Below are 17282 nucleotides of genomic sequence, written 5' to 3'. Positions count from 1 at the left end.
CTCCGATACAAGAAAAAAGACGATTAATAATTATACTATTTTTGCAATAAACATTATATTTGTTGTTAATCTATTTTATAACACTGTAGGTTTCTATGGTACGGTAGGATATAGTGTGTATGACTCAGTTAATAGTCAAATACACTCACATTTTGTTCTTAATGATACTGTTTCAAAGTATGTATTCTAATTACAAAAATATTTATTTTTTACGGTTTATGAATTGATTATTATATTGTTAAAATCATCAGGTCATTCCCAACTTCATTATCTTAAAAATTCATCTTAAAAAGAATTGATGTTTAGATTTTGTAGTCCTAGCCTTAATACATTAATTGTGCAGCATGCATTTTTAGCCTATCAATACATTTTTTTTTTGCTTTTTAATTGTCCAAACATGCTCATGAAATTACCATGCATTCTTTAATGGACCGTCAATAAATTCTTAGTTTCCATTGCACTTACTCCACGCATGCATTGTGTGTTATAAGGATCAAATTAAAAAAAAAAAAAATTTATGGTAATACATTAATTATTATTAAAACTATTGTTGATACAAATATTTTTAAATTAATCTATTTTTTATGCAAATATTTTTATAAAAGGGAATAAATTACAAATATTTTATAAACGGGAAAAAGTAAAAGTCTGATGTTGATACAGTTGATTTTATAAACCGGAATAAATTACAAATATTTGTATAAACGAGAATAGTCAATTATTGATACAATTGATTTAATAAACGGGAATAAGTTACATATATTTTTATAAGCGAAAATAAATCTATTGTTGATACAAATATTTTTATAAACGGGAATAAGCTACAAATATTTTTATAAACAAAAAAAGGTCTATTGTTGATACAATTTTTTTTATAAACGAAAAAAAAGACTATTGTTGATACAATTATTTTTATAAACGAAAAATAAATTGCAAATAACTTTATAAATGGGAAAAGTCTACTATTAATACAATTATATTTATAAACGTGAATAAGTTAAAAATATTTTTATAAATGCGAAAAAGTATATTGGTGATACAATTATTTTTATAAACGGAAACAAGTTACAAATATTTTAATAAACAAGAAAAATCTACTAATTATTTTTATAAAATTATTTTACCCAGCGTTGGATCAAGTAAGTGTTTTTATAAACGGGTTCTAAGTATTTTTATATTGGACCAAATAAGTATAGTGTTGTTATATTACTTTAATCAATGCATAAAGGTTGCTACATATTATTTGTTTATATTTGTGATTATGTGAATGTTTATGATCCGTAAAACAAATTTAAAAACTGACAAATGACATATTGCGACGTGTAATTATTGCTTTAGTTAAAGAGCTAAAAATTTGGATGTATTATTAGCTCTTACATCGTTAACTATTATTTAACATACTACATGTTTTATTTTATTTTCGATAGTCATCCAATTAATATGTGTATTGTTTAAATATATACGGAATAACTTTATAAGGTAGATCTTATCCACGTAATATTAAACCCAAACGGCCCCGTGCGATAGCACGGGTATCCCGCTAGTATTAATAATACAATAAGTACTCATATTGTCCTTATTAGGTATTGTTGGTTCGTTTTTCAACTTAATCAAAAAATATTATGATATAATGAACACTCATAATATCCTTATTAGGTAACGTTAAAATTTTCTTTATAAGTGCAACAAACAATTCAATTTATTTTTCTAAATTATGAGTAGCTGAATTAATTGTATGCATCACTAAATTGGTACATCTCATAATATAAATAATTGATATCAAACAAAAACATTTAACAACATATAACTCTGGTTGTTGTTCAATTTTAAGAGTTTGCTTGAAAACAATTATTGGAGAGATGTGTTATCAAAATTAAATTTTAGAAAATTTACAAGTTGCCTTGAGAGTTTATAAAAATAAAAATAAAACATCAAAGATATTCAAAAAGACATGTCTTCAAATCCTAACAATTGTATTTTAACAACTTTTAAGTTTTTATATTTTTGTTTATGCCGGTTATCTCGGTTGAGCTGGCAACTGAGGAGAAAAGTATCGGACATATTTTTGAATTTCAAAAACTTTATTTTAGCACCATTTATTTTATTTTTGTTTTTGTTTATGACCTATTACCTCGATTGGGCATACAACCGGGGAGAAGAATATTCACAGGACACACCTTCTAATCCCACAACTGCACTTTAGCACCTTTTAACTTGTTATGACCTATTACCTTGGTTGAATTAGCAACCGAGGTAAACAGTATTGAGAGCACACACCTCTAATTTTATTTTTATTTTTGTTTATGACCTATTATCTCTATTGAGCTGACAATCGAGGGAAAACTTATTGATTAATTCCCTTTTGAATCTCAGCAACTGCATTTTAGCGTCTTTATTTTATTTTTTATTTTTGACAAAATCATACCAGATGTCCTTTAAGTTATTTTCTTGTAATAGGTTGGTCCTTTAAAATTTTTGTGTAAAAACTCGATCCTTTAGATTGATTTCTACATCATTTTTCTCACATGTTGAACATTTAAAAATTTGTGACTCTTGTATTTTCTGATTGCACTTCATCCTTTTCGTACCACTTTAAAAAATTGCATCCACAATTAGCACATTCGACCTGTTAAAAAAGGATAACGGTGCACATGTTTGGTAACTCAAAGGACCAAGTTGTTACAAAAATAAATAAAGGACCAACCAATTACACAAAAATAACTTAAAGGATCTCTGGGGTAATTTTACCTATATTTTTTATTTATGACCTATTACCTCAATTGAGTTGACAATTGAGGAGAAATTTTTTGTCCAATTTAAGAATAAAAAAATTTAGTAACGAATCTTTATAGTCCATTTATAAAGTAACAATAGTCAAGACATTGACATCCACATGAAATTAGTGATTTGCATGAAATCCTCGTCTGCCAAATCAGAACGTGAATACCACAACGGTCCATCTTTCATGCAAAGTGCTGAAATGAAAACTTAACAAAATGAAAACAACGACAATGAAAATAGATGCATGAAGTACAACACCATTATTTAGGATGGATTGTAAGAGCATGAAAATGTTTCTAGGTTGGTTCTTTAATCTAATTTTTTCTCTTATAATTGCTTGTTAAAAATGTTTAATGTTAGTTAGGAAAATTTGAATATATTTTAGCAATGTTAGTTGTTGTTGTTGTTGTGTCAAGTAAAATATTTGATGTTATTGTTGTTATTGAGATTTAATGTTTATTTGTTCTATTGATTTTGTTTATTTTTGTTGTTGTTGTTGAGATTTGAAGTTTAACAATTATGTGTATTTTGTTGTTGTTGTTGAAACTTAATGTTTAACGATTCTATAGATTTTGTTGTTGTTTATGATGATGATGATGGTGGTGGTGGTGGTGGTGGTGGTGATGATCAAAAAGATTCAGAATCTGTCAATAAATTTGATTCTTTGCAGATTAAAATAAAAATTATCTAAACAAGGGATTTCACTCAAGTACTATTATCAATCAAGGTTAAGACTTGGACGCACTTGTCAATTTTAAAAAATACAAAAAAATATTGTTACTAAGGATCGAAGACATGACCAGTGTCACTTTTTTCCTCAGTTGGTTGTTCATCTGAGTGAAAAAGTGGTGCACTTTCCGTAACACCATTCGCTACCTTGCGCAAGAAACTAAGACAAATCCCTTTTTCCAATCGAGGTAAAAGCATTTATTCGTAGTAGTGATACAAAATACAACCAAGATTCTGAGATGTCCACATGGTCACAAGTGGTGAATCCAATGCACAATAACATTGCATTCTTCTCATCCTATAATGAGAGAAGTTGTTCGATATTTGCATTGACTTAGAGGCCACTCAAAAAATAGACAAAATGGGTAGATGAAATGGGTAGACGAAAGATGTTGTTGGATTTTATTTTCTTTGGATGAATGTCACTACTTGAGAAAAGTTAGGGCATGAGAGAACACGATAGATGTTCAACACCTGCGGTCCAATTTTAACATTTAACGATTCATTTTTATTTTGATGGTTTACTTATTTTTTTTTAGTTTAATTAAAAATGACATAGGAAAGTAAAAAAAAAAACAAATGGCTTATTACACATCATCAATTATTTATCACCTATTAAAAAATTACACTTCAGCATTTTTTTTACGGACCAAAATTGTTTAAAAATGAAATAGAAGATTAATTTTATAAAAAATACAAAATAGAAAGACCAAAATTATAATTTAGTCTTATTTTAATTTTTATAATTTTCAAGCTCGGTTAGAGCATATTATTCAGTTTGAGAATGTTATTTTTTTCATTACTACGGCTCTGTTTGGTAAAACTAGCTAGTAGCTGGTAGCTGATGACTTTTAGCTGGTAGCTGATAGCTGATGACTTTTAGCTGGTAGTTAGTAGCTGATAGCTGGTAGCAGATAAGTTAATTTGAGTGTTTGGTAAATTAGCTGTTATACTAGCTGATAAATACAAAATGACATAAAAGGATATTCTTAATTAAGAAATTAATAGTCTCATGATATTATTGTATTATATAATTAAATTAATTTTTATAAAATAAAAATACATATATTAGCAAACACATGCAAAAAAAAATTAATATATATTAAAATTAAAAATAACATCAAAATATATCGAACAATTATATATAAAATTTTAAATGAACTTATATAATAAAATGTATATATAAATTTAATGAAATATATAAAATAACATCATTATGATTTTGAATTCAATTATACTAATTTAAAATAATAATCTCTTAATGTTTTACAAATTTAAAAATTAGCAACACTATCTCTACATTCATTACAAGGCATGTAATTTTAAGGTCGTTAAAAATATTAAATATTGCATTTTTTTTGTTAATCGACGCAAATATAATTATACAACACAAAAACTGTTATATATATATATATATATATATATATATATATATATATATATATATATATATATATATATATATATATATATATATATATATATATATATATATATATATATATATATATATATATATATATATATATATATATATAGGGTAAAATTGTATTTTTGTTAAAATAATAAGGGTATAAATGAAGTAAAAAGTCACAAGCTAAAAGCTCAAAAGCTACTTTAAATAGCTTTTGAGAAAAAAAACTAAAAGCTAGTAAAAAATCTACAAGCTAAAAGTTAAATTGCAGTTACCAAACAGAGCTTTTTTGTTAATATGAGCTGAAAAGCTAAAAACTAAAAGTTAAAAGCTCTTTTTTTGGTGTTACCAAATAGACTCGTAACTTGATGGAAAATTAAGAATAACTAAGTTTTAATATCATAACGCTAGCATTTGGACACCAAAGACTTAAGATTAAATTTCATCATACATTAAATATTTTTGCAACATTTTTTAATACGATATAATTAGCGCCCCAAACTACATCTGCTCTAGCTATGAAATTTAATAGTAATAATTTTCAACACACTTTTCAAAACTACAATGTTGCATAAATGTTCTACATTAATGAATTATTTGAAATTCTCAATATAATTTGTTATTGCGCACACATCATAAAAATTATCACCACACAAACTCACAAATTAGATACATACAACTTCTTAATAAAACATGTGATCTCTTAATTTAATTCTTTATATTATGTTTTTTTTTATTTAATAAATATTATTTTTTGGCCCCTAAGATACATAATCACTCTATAACAATTTATAAACCAAAGTTAATATTTCACATTTATTAAAAAAAATTAATTCGTCTTTTTTAAAATATATTTTATGAGAAGATGTAAAAACAATTGTATTTGATCATTGTTTATGAAAAAATGAGAGAGAGAAAAATTAAATGCAATTTACAATTATTTTTGCATTAAAAATATGTATTTTTAGAATAATATACTTAAATAAAATAAAATTGGGTTTTTTTTTATAATGTGTAACAAGAAAAATGTGTATATTGTTTATAAATTATTATGGAGAAATGATATGTTAGTCAATATAGTTATTTCTATTAATTTTTTTGACAAAATTGTTAAATTTTAATAACTTTATACATTACTATGTAAAAGTGATACCACAATGGTTGAAAAAGAGATACCACAGCGTCTGACTAATTGTTGTAAGGCAAGAAATAGTTGTATGTATGTTGGTTTTCACAACGAGCGTGTGACGGTGGTAATAAAGTAGCTAGCACATTACCTATCACAAAGGTTATACTAAATAATTGTTGTAATATATATTTAGGTTATGGATTTTAACTCATTAGCAACAATTTATTTGAAATATAATTAACATTCATTACGGTTACAGAAGATAAGTGTTGTGGTACGTACCCTGAGTATTATAAAATATGTAGATTGCTTTTTTTCCCTACACCCCACTAAACATATACAACCATTAAAATTGATGTAGAAGATAATAATTTAAAAAATTAAATTATTCTTGAAAAATAACTTAAACGAACCATTGTTTTTCAAATTCTATGCATCCCGTAATTCATCTCTTTCTATTTAACACATAAAATTTGGTTCAATGCCCTGAGTTCTTCAAAGCAACGGTACGTTCATTCCTAGTTTATTTTGTAAAGCATCAATATGTTGACTAATTCGGAATCATTATCATCACTATCATTATTATTTTAATTGATAATGATGATTATTATGATGACAGCGATGAAAATGATTTGGAATTTATCAACAAATTTGATATCCTGCAATATAAACTAAAAGAGAAAAAATTGTTGCTTTGAAAATTTTTGGGCATTCAACCAATTAGTTCTACGTGTTAAATAGCGACAACTGAATTACAAGATGCATGCAATTCAAAAAATATTGATTGATCTAAGTTGATTTTCAAATATAACTTCATTTTCAAATTATTATTTTCTAAATCACTCTAAATGAATGCATGTTCAGTGAAGGATTAGAATATACAAGCAATCTACATACATTGTGATAAATTCAACGACATACATCAACATTTATCAACAAAACAACAACAACAACAACAACATACCTTTTATTAAAAAGATTCGTGGAATAATCTGAAGATGATCTACTCTATGCTGCTATGAAGAAAAAAATAAAAGGCTGATGAAGCTTCCGAAATAGTTTCATACTTCTTGTATTGTTTCTCCATAGCAACACAACCCATAGTATGTGCTCTCTTGAACCATATTTCAAAATATAAACTGCTCCTAGCATGTTAACCTGTTTTGAAAACATAAACTAGCATTAAGAGCATCTTAACATAAATAGAAACATAACCCAAAAGAGAAGTAAATCACGCCAAATGAAAAAACCCTTTTTAGGATGAGTTCGCTGCATTGGAATAGAGAGATGTTAGGGTTTTGTTTTGAGAAAAAAAGGAAGAAAATGTATCAATAACATGAAAGAAAGCTTATGAAGAAGAAGACAAAAGAGAAAGCGGATGAACTTGATTACCTTTAAGTTTGAAGATGCTAATGAGAACGAGTTTGCTGCATGTGGAAGAGAGTGTTGTTAGGGTTTTGTTAAGAGAGTGATGACTATTCCGAGAGAAAGGTTGATAACTCCATTTATATATGTGTGTGTGTGTAAAACTTATCACCGGTTGTTAAAATAAATCGTGATAATATGTGAGTACTATTCACAACGGTTTTTGGTTTTAACGCTGATGATAAGTATTTTTATTTTAATATATTTATAAAAGTATAATGACAACCTTTTTTTGTAACGAAAAGAAGAAAAATTGTTGGTGTTGAAAATCAAAGCAATTAACCTTTAATATATTACTACGGTTACTTAGACAGTCGTAGTAATATGGTATTACCAACGATATATTTTGTAGTAGTGATATCACATGTAACATTTTTGCTCTAAGATGGCTTACGATATGGAAATCATCATTATCAAAATAAATTTCTAGAAATATTTATCATTTTTAAAACCATCATCATTATCAAAACAAATTTCGAGAAATATTTTATCATTTTTATAACCATCATCATCATTAAAATAAACTTTCAAAAATCTTTATCATGTCAACCTTTCAACTTTGTTTCCTTTCTTAAAACTCTTTTTTTTAGATAGATCAGAGTGAAACTCTAGAGCAAAAGTTAGGCAATTTCTTTAAAATCACCAACCATTTCTGCCTACAAAAATCAAAGGCTACTTCAAAACAAAAACAAATTGCTCTTCAACCTTCAAAGACTACTTCAAAAGCACCATCAACATCACTTCAAATCTGTAAGTTCTCATAATTTTAACTCTAGGATTGAAATTCATATTTGGGGTGTTAGAAATTAGCACAATGTATTAGGTTTAAGTTATTATATGTCACTGAGTCTGTTTAGATAGGAAAAAATTGATTTTGAAGCATTTAGGGCAAGAATGGAGTTTTCTGCAAAAATGGAGTCGCATGTGTTTTCGGAAGTGCATTTCCGAAAACACCTCCATGACCAGTTTCGGAAATGCACTTCCGAAATGAACTCGGTTTTTTTTATTTTCTTGATTGTTTCGCCTTCTTACCGATTTCAATTTTTTTAGGAAAATGTCAGAAAACCCCGCACGACTTAGACAGGGTGGGGAGACCCAGACTGCATCGGCTCGACGCGAGCGGGCCTCACAGTTAGCATCGAGTACCCGTCCAAATGGATGAGGTGTCTGTTGGTTCCTCATCTGGATCTAGGAGTCGGCTGGTTGGGCGTCTTCCTCTCGTAAGGTGGTACGTGAGGAGGAGGAGGTCGAGGAGGAGGTGAGACATCATGAGGATGATATACCTGATGCTGACCCTCCGAGCGGGGAGGATGATGCGGAAGAAGACTATCCGGGAGGACCTACAGACACTTCTGTGCTGATTTACTATCACGACCACGTCGCTCGACTTGTTTGGGAGGAAGAGGTAGTTTTTTTAATTACACTTTATAATTTAACCGTTTTTTATTTAGGTTTTTATTCCACTTTCTCCTAACGATGTAACTAAGTTTCTTTTTTGTTTTTTTTTGTTCTGACAGGAACGGCCGACCATAAAATCCATGAACCATGCACGGAAGATATTTTCTCTATTAAAACCACAGGCTCAGTGGTTTAATAATGTGGTAGCTGGGAGCGGGCTTGGCGAGTTATGCATGACCGACTATAGTACCATCAGCCACGGCATGCAGGACGCATTTGTCGAGAGGTGGCATAAGGAGACGTCTTTTTTCCACCTTCATGTTGGGGAATTGACTATCACCTTACACAATGTGGCCTGTCTGCTCCACCTGCCGATCAAAGGGAGGCTGCTCGACCATTCCCGAATATAGAGGGTTGAGGCCATTGAGTGAATGGTGGACTATAGGCGGCAGAGGAGGTCCCGGGGAGTTAGGGTTAGGCATACTCAGTAGAAGTTGCCTATTTATGTTTTATTACTAACTTTTTTGTATTCGGGTTGTATTATTATTTTGACACTGAGCACGATCCCGTACAACTATTTTTCGTATCTATAATATTATTATTTTATTCTAATTTACGTGTTTTATTTTGTTGATTCTATTATACTTTGTCTATTAATTTAAAATATGGGATTAATCATTGTTTTGAATAAAAAGAAAATCTCATAGCATATTTCGGAGATGCATCTCTGAAATAATGGAAATGGGTGTTTTCAGAGATGCACTTCCGAAAATACCAAAAAATGGATGTTTTCGAAAATGCATCTCCGAGTTCTGTGAAAATATGAAAAAAAATTACTTCGGAGATGCATCTCCGAAGTCGGGAGTATTATGAGGTTTTAAGCAGGGGTTCTCACTCAAGGGGGTGGATAAAGAAATTGTCAAAAGTTAAATGCATCATGAGGTTGCTAACACGTACAAATTTTAAAAAATTGTTCTAAAATTGGTTTGTATTATCTTTTCTTAACCTTCAAATCCTAATATGTACTTTTTATTCTCAGATCCTCTCATATCCGTTTTTTGTTGATGGATGAATCCCAATATTGCAAATTGTATAAATAAGTTGACTAATTCTGAATCATCATCATCGCTATCACCATCATTATTTTAATCGATGATGATCATTATTATGATGGCAACGATGAAAATGATTTGGAATTTCTCAACAAATTTGATGTTCTGCAATATAAACTAAAAGAGAACGGATTGTTGCTTTGAAAATTTTGGGGCATTCAACCAATTAGTTCTGCGTGGTAAAGAGCGAAGATGAATTACGAAATACATGCAATTCGAAAAACATTAATTGATATAAGTTGATTTTAAAATATAACTTCATTTTCAAATATTATTTTCTAAATCACTCTAAATGAATGCATTTTAGTGAAGGGTTAGAATCTACAAGCATTTTGAGAATGAATCACTCTAAGATGTTGCTTGTAGTATTTGATTTGAATGTATATAAATTTTATAAAAATAAGTTAACAAGATAGTAAAAACATAATGGTTCAATGGAGATCGACTCGAAGAAATAAAAATTAGAGTGAAGACCCATTTTGGTCCCTCACAAATATTGCACGAGTCAAATTAGTCCCTCACAAAAAAATTGACCCAACTTAATCCCTTACAAAATTTAACCGGATCATATTAGTCCTTCTGCTAATATTTTTCTTAAATTGGTTTTTTTTTCTAGTTTTAAACCGTGACTGGACTGCCACGTTGGATTTTATTTACTTTTCATTTTGTAAATACTAAATTGATTTTTATTTTTAATTTCATTTTTAAACAATAATAAATTAATAATATAAAAAAGCCAAAATTATTTCTTATAAGGAGTTGAACTCAGGTCCATGTGGTTAATCTTAAACAATTCTAAATTTAAAATAAAAAATACAAAATTTGTATCAATATGGTTTCGAGCCTAAGTCTCTTCAGATTAAATGACAATCAATTTAATACAATAGAAATTGATTTGTCTATTTGTAAATGATAGCCATTCTACTAACAATAGAAATTGATTTGTCTAGTTGTTATTGATAGTCACTTTACTAACCGTGGAAATTGATTTGTCTAGTTGTAAATGATAATCACTTTATTAACAATAGAAATTGATTTATCTAGTTGTAAATGATAATCACTTTCCTAACAATAGAAATTGATTTGTCTAGTTGTAAAGTGAAAATTATTTAACTTGAATGAGACTTGGATTTGAGACCTCATAGGTAAAAATTTATGTATAGAATTTGTTAATATTAGTAGAAATCATGGAAATTACTTGTTTAAAAATTACTTTATAAGAAATAATTTTGGCTTTTTTGATATTATTCATTGATAACTGTTTAAAAATGAAATCAAAAATAAAAATTAATTTAGTATTTAAAAAAAATCTAACGTGTCAGTCCAGTCACGGTTTAGAAGTATGAAAAGAACCGGTTTAGAAGTAGAAAAAACCGATTTGAGAAAAATATTAGCAGAAGGACTAATATGACCCGGTTAAATTTTGTAAGGGATTAAGTTGGGTCAATTTTTTTGTGAGGGACTAATTTGACTCGTGTAATATTTGTGAGGGACCAAAATGGGTCTTCACTCTAAAAATTATTTGAGAATTAACTAAAATAAAAAGTTTCACATCCAACGAAATATTTGATTCACTATGTAAATATTTATGATTCACTATGTATTTGTCATGGAAGAGATTCTCTTTAGTCTGATTTTCACTTTAGAGGGAGCAGTGAGCATCTCCACCATTGAATTTTTCTATTTCCATAATTTTGATAATTTACGTGGCCATAATTCCACTTTATTTATACTTCATGGGAGACAATCCCTTCCCAGTTAGTCCTCAGGAGAATGGGTGTTTGTAGTTTTTTTTTTTTTTAATCTGTATGCAGGTGAAATTCTATGTTGAATTGAAAAGCCTAAGATTTATTGCTTTAGTGTAATGCTATAATCAAATTAATTTTGGATGTATATGAATGGATGAAGGAAAAATATATGATCATATCTTTGTGAGTGTATTTTGATTTAAAAAAAATTAATGAATACAAATTTTGATGAAGATGATAAAAATTTCTTGTTTATTTTAGTGATGATGATAAATATCGTTGAAAGTTTAATTTGACGATGATGAGATTTTAGAAATTTTGATTATAATGATGAAGATGAAGCTCATTCAATAAAAAAGAACCTTAAATTTTTTTTTTTGTCAAAATAAAATTTGATGTCATAAGTCATTTGAGAATAAAAGTGACACATGTAATTATCAAAGTTCATTATCATTACTATTGTTTTATACGAAGGCATGATCCTCCTCAAAATGAGAACAACATCCACAAGCAAGCAACTTTTTATACGAACCAGATTAACGATTTCTCAATTTTTCGATGATATAATATTCCTTGATCCTCTACATAATCTATAATATACTTATTCTGTGCCAAATAAGCAACAATTTAAAAAGGGTTCCTGTCAAAAAACACTATTTTAAAAGGACTAATATATTCTTATTCTTCATGGTTTCTAAAAGCCAATGTACAAATAACACGTGTAGGGTGATAATCCCTACCTGCACGTGAACGCTTTATAATTTATAGCTAAAAAAGTGAATGGTGGTGATAAGTTGATACCTATAATATATCATGTCGACCAAAAAAATCATCAAAGAAGCATTAAATTTGATTGTTCCAGCATCATCTGATATTAGTTAGGCATAAGACCAAACTTATAAACAAGATGTCTAGCCTAATCTTCACATGCATGAACAATTGAATAGTACATAAAAAATATAGATAATGGCTCACTGGCTCACGTTCGTTTACCGTTTGATATTTTAGTTTACACCTTTTTACCCCTTACGCTATAAAATAATTGATCATATATTAGATGAAATAAAATAATAATAAAAAGTAAAAAAAAATTATAGACTATTTAGTATCACTGTTTGATCAATTATTTTAATGGTTGAAATTTGGTGTCAAATTAAGTTTTGATACCTTAGTGTCATTTAATCTTTTATATATATATATATATATATATATATATATATATATATATATATATATATATATATATGAGTTTAATGGTTATGCACTGACAGTGTAAAAAAATGTTTTACACTGTCATCCAATTAGAATATAACATTCTGTCATAACATACAAGTTTTTTTAAATTTTCAGTCTGACTTGTTCTGATTCATGATCGTCATTGGTTGACAGTGTAAAACTATTTTACACTGTCAGTGCATAACCCTATTTTCCATATATATATATATATATATATATATATATATATATATATATATATATATATATATATATATATATATATATATATATATATATATATATATATATATATATATATATATATATATATATATATATATATATATGACATATCATATGAGAATGACATTTTTATATGAGAATATGTGAGTGAATCTAAACCATTAGATTTTAAAATAAATGGTAGAGATTATGTGTCAATCTTTTTTTTCTCTCCTCCATTATTAAAATAAATGATGGAGGAGAGAGAAAAAAACAATGACGCATAATCTCTACCATTTATTTTAAAATCTAATGATTCAGATTCATTCTCACATTCTCATATAATTTACTCATTCTCAAGATGTTGTAACGACCGTTTTATTTGATGTGTGTTATGTGAATTAGTTATTTGATTATATGTTTAATTGATTTTGTGTTAATTATTGGAAATTATTAGTAAACAACATAAGTTAGTAAGGTTATTAGTTATTGGGCCTATGATAGAATTAGTAGTTGAGGGGTGCTAATTATACCCATTAGCAATTAGAAAGTTAGTAAGGGTTTAACAAAACAAGGGTTTTAGAGAATAGAAAGTTAGAAGTCATTTTGGTGGAATAGAGAAAGAAAAGGAGAAAGCTAGGTTTTGAAGATAGAGTTGGCTTCAATCCAAAACCCAAGGTAAGGGTGAGATTTTTTCATGATAAAGGGTTGTACGATGATGTTTAGGTGAGTTAGATTGTATGTGTAGTAACCTTGAATATGTGTTGTAGAATCTTAGGGTTTGTGTTGGATTTTCATGAATTTGTGGTTGAAATCATGTTTCTATTGATGAATGATGTTAGTTGATGTTTTTATATGTTTTTAATTTCTTATTGGTGAGGGTTTTGAGTGGTGGATATGTGGTTTCGCAGGTCTGGTAGCTCTATGATTTTTCTGCATAATCGTGAGCGGCCCTGGCTCGCTAAGCGGATGCTGAGTGGAAATTTGAAAATGCGCGAGCCCGCTAAGCGGAGACGTGAAGAATGAAATTTTCTGGATTTAGTTCAGAGAAGCGCGCTTGAGTCCGCTAAGCGGACAATGCTGTGTGAAACTTTTTGTAACTTTGAAATGATGTATCTTTTGATCCGTAACTCCTTTTTAAGTGTCGTTTGAACCTCCGTGAAGCTCTAATTGATGTCTTTATAATGGATATGACTTGAAAACATTTGGATATCTTTTTGAAACCTTTTCTTGAATTGTATCACTTGATGTTGTGATTGTTGTTGTGAAGTGAAACATTGTTGTATGATGATACAACATAGCGACGTGATTGTGAAGTGATGAATCACTATAAAAGTAATAATGTTTAGACGATGTTGTGATGTGTTATAAATGTACATTTTATGGATTTGCATCATTGTTTCTCATCCATTACATAAGTGTCTTTTAGCCTAAAAATGGCAACTATTATTAGCCTGAAAGATGGCAACGACTATTGGCCTGAAAGATGGCAACAACTATTAGCCTGAAAATGGCAACGACGATGGCCCAAGTGGCAATGTTTGAGACGAGAGTTTTACTCCAAATGGTACCACATGCATTTTCATAAGTCGAGTCGCATATTGAGTTGCATTTTGGATGTCTGTGATTATGATGTGATATGTTAATGATGTAGTTGTGCTATTGAATATGTTATTGTGATTGGATAATGACATTGTTGTTTGTGATGAAAGTTGTTGTAAGATGTTATGTGATGAGAAGTGGTGAACTATGTATGATCCTTTCCTTTCCATGAATATTATCATACCTTCCTTTATACTGTTTGATATCTCACACTTCTGTTTGAATGTTACCCTTTGTTGGTAACGACGTGGAGTAGTCGTTTACCTTATAGCTCGAGTCAGTGTGTCTATGCTCTGATACGTAGAACTCGGGGGACGGTTGCAATGATTGTTGCTTTATGTCATTGTGTTTTGATTATGGTGTTACATCTTATTGGATTTTGTTGTTGTTCTCTTGTGAGACATGTTGGATAGTTGTTGCCTTGTTGGCAAAGATATTATGACTTTGAATTTATGTTGTTCATTGAATTCTGCTGCGATATTATGAACTATTTCTGGTTGAATGTTTAATGAAGTATGTTTCCTCCGTTATATGTGTTATGTATCTATGATCATGAGCATGATTTGTGATGTGTTGTTTAAGTTGATAAATGTGACGCCTCAAATCACGACGCTTGTTTTGAGATTTTGCAGTCTGATTTTCCTATTAATTGCGGGGTAGATTTAAGGTGTTACAGATGTCACAGTTTAATTTGACACCCAATCTCAACCGTACAAAAATTGATCAAACGGTCATATAAATAGCCTATTTATTAGGAGAAAAATTAGATTATTCTTACTCCAAGAGTAAGTTATTCACACTTACTCCAAATCTAGACCATTGATTCTTCTAAATCTAATGGTTATAAGTAATAAGTAATAATTTTCTCTCTCCATATTTAATTACTTATTATGTTTAACCATTAGATTTAGAAGAATCAATGGTCCAAATTTGGAGTAAGTGTTAATAACTTACTCTTCAAGTAAGAATAGCCCTCCTCATATATATATATATATATATATATAGGGAGCATATCAAGTGAGAGCATTTTAAAATGAGAGATGAGAGGAATAAATATCAACCATTGGATTCATCAAGAGAGATAAGATTAATGCATTAATGTGGCTATTAATTTCTCTCTCTTGATGAATCCAATGATTGATATTTATTCCTCTCATCTCTCATTTTAAAATGCTCTCACTTGATATGCTCCCTATATATATATAAATATATATGTTTGTATATATTCAAAAACTGAGTCGAACTGCCGAACCTTACCGAACTGAAGTTAAAATAACCGAACCGTTATGTTTGGATAGTGAACCAAGTCATTATGCACAAACAGTTCTAGAACTGAACCATAAGTGAACGAACCAAACTGAAACTGAATCGAACCAAAATCTAAAATGAATAATGTTTAAAACAAGTTAAAAAAATTTAAAAATTGAAAAATAGCTTAACGGTTCAGTTCTTTGATAAACAGATCAGTTTGGAAAAAATTGACTTCTAACGGTTCGATACAGTTCGAAATTTCGAAACGGTATACCAAACCAATAATTTTGGTTTAGTTTGGTTCTTAGTAAATTGAAACGGGGATCAGAAGCGGGGATTGTGATGGAAATGTATCCCCCGCCCTGCCCTATAGACATCCCTAATCTCGCCCCTATGTATCCTTAGGTGTGATGGAGAACTCAAAGCTACGTAGTTTTGAGTAATAAATGTTTATTGGTTGGTCGATTTTAGAGAAAGGTATTTAGTCGCATTTGAGCGAAAAACATTGCTTACAACCCAAACATGGAGAAGTGAACATTTGCGTCGCGTCAGAATGGATAACATAATCTGGATTCTCACATATTTATGTTCTTTTTGCATTCGAACGTAAAATAATACTTACTACTCGCACATGGTAGGAACGAAGCATTGTTTGCATAGTCTCAGAATGGACGGAGCATCTTTCGTTTCTAAAAAGTTTCAACGCACTGAGGTGGAAAAAGAGAATTGATTGGTTGAGATTGATTTTAAGTGGAGACGAGTATTCGAAAGAAGAGCTATACGACAAGTATCCAAATACTTGGAGAAAAGGATGAATATTACGTCTAACTAATCATTTTTCATTCAAATTAATTATGAAATTTATAAGGCGAATTAAGTTATGATTCCTTAATGGAAGACTAGCATTTGAAAAATAAGCTATACAGCTAACATCCAAGTACTCGGGGAAAAGGATGGGTATTACTTCCAACTAATCCTTTTTCATCCATTAAAGAATAAACTAAGTTCGATTAATTATTATATTTTTAAATGGAAGACGAATATTCGAAAAACAAGCTATATGACTAGCATCCAAATATTCGCGGACTAAGATTGATTGACTTTTGGTTTGAAATTGATTTGATTGTGAAAATTGGTTTTGAATTTGATTTTAAATAAAAATGTCTTTTGGTTTTTCATTTGAAAATGGTTTTAATTAATGTGAAAAATAGTTTAATTTTTTTTTACTTTAATTAATAAAATAAAATTGATTT

At 29.1% G+C, this 17282-nt stretch overlaps 1 protein-coding gene across 1 annotated transcript; it reads left to right on the top strand.

The window, feature by feature from the left end:
* The first annotated feature begins 6081 nt into the window (after positions 1–6081).
* LOC131606722 (protein MAIN-LIKE 1-like) lies at positions 6082–9286 on the top strand. Its single transcript, XM_058878895.1, has 3 exons — positions 6082–6177; positions 8671–8883; positions 8996–9286. Exons 1-3 carry the CDS (start codon positions 6082–6084, stop codon positions 9284–9286), a joined length of 600 nt encoding a protein of 199 aa, XP_058734878.1.
* Positions 9287–17282: the final 7996 nt, after the last annotated feature.

The sequence above is a fragment of the Vicia villosa genome, linkage group LG1 (genome assembly GCF_029867415.1).
Source record: "Vicia villosa cultivar HV-30 ecotype Madison, WI linkage group LG1, Vvil1.0, whole genome shotgun sequence".
NCBI classification, from domain to species: Eukaryota; Viridiplantae; Streptophyta; class Magnoliopsida; order Fabales; family Fabaceae; genus Vicia; species Vicia villosa.
The sequence above is the reverse complement of the archived record's forward strand: the minus strand, read 5'-3'. Positions and strand labels throughout refer to the sequence as shown.

Excerpts from the sequence above, each read along its gene's own strand:
- LOC131606722 (XM_058878895.1), top strand. The coding sequence starts at position 6,082 with ATGGTTGAAAAAGAGATACCACAGCGTCTGACTAATTGTTGTAAGGCA. Across the intron at positions 6,178-8,670 it reads ACAACGAGCGTGTGACGGTG|GAGTCGGCTGGTTGGGCGTC; the intron begins GTAATAAAGTAG and ends ATCTGGATCTAG. Across the intron at positions 8,884-8,995 it reads GACTTGTTTGGGAGGAAGAG|GAACGGCCGACCATAAAATC; the intron begins GTAGTTTTTTTA and ends TTGTTCTGACAG.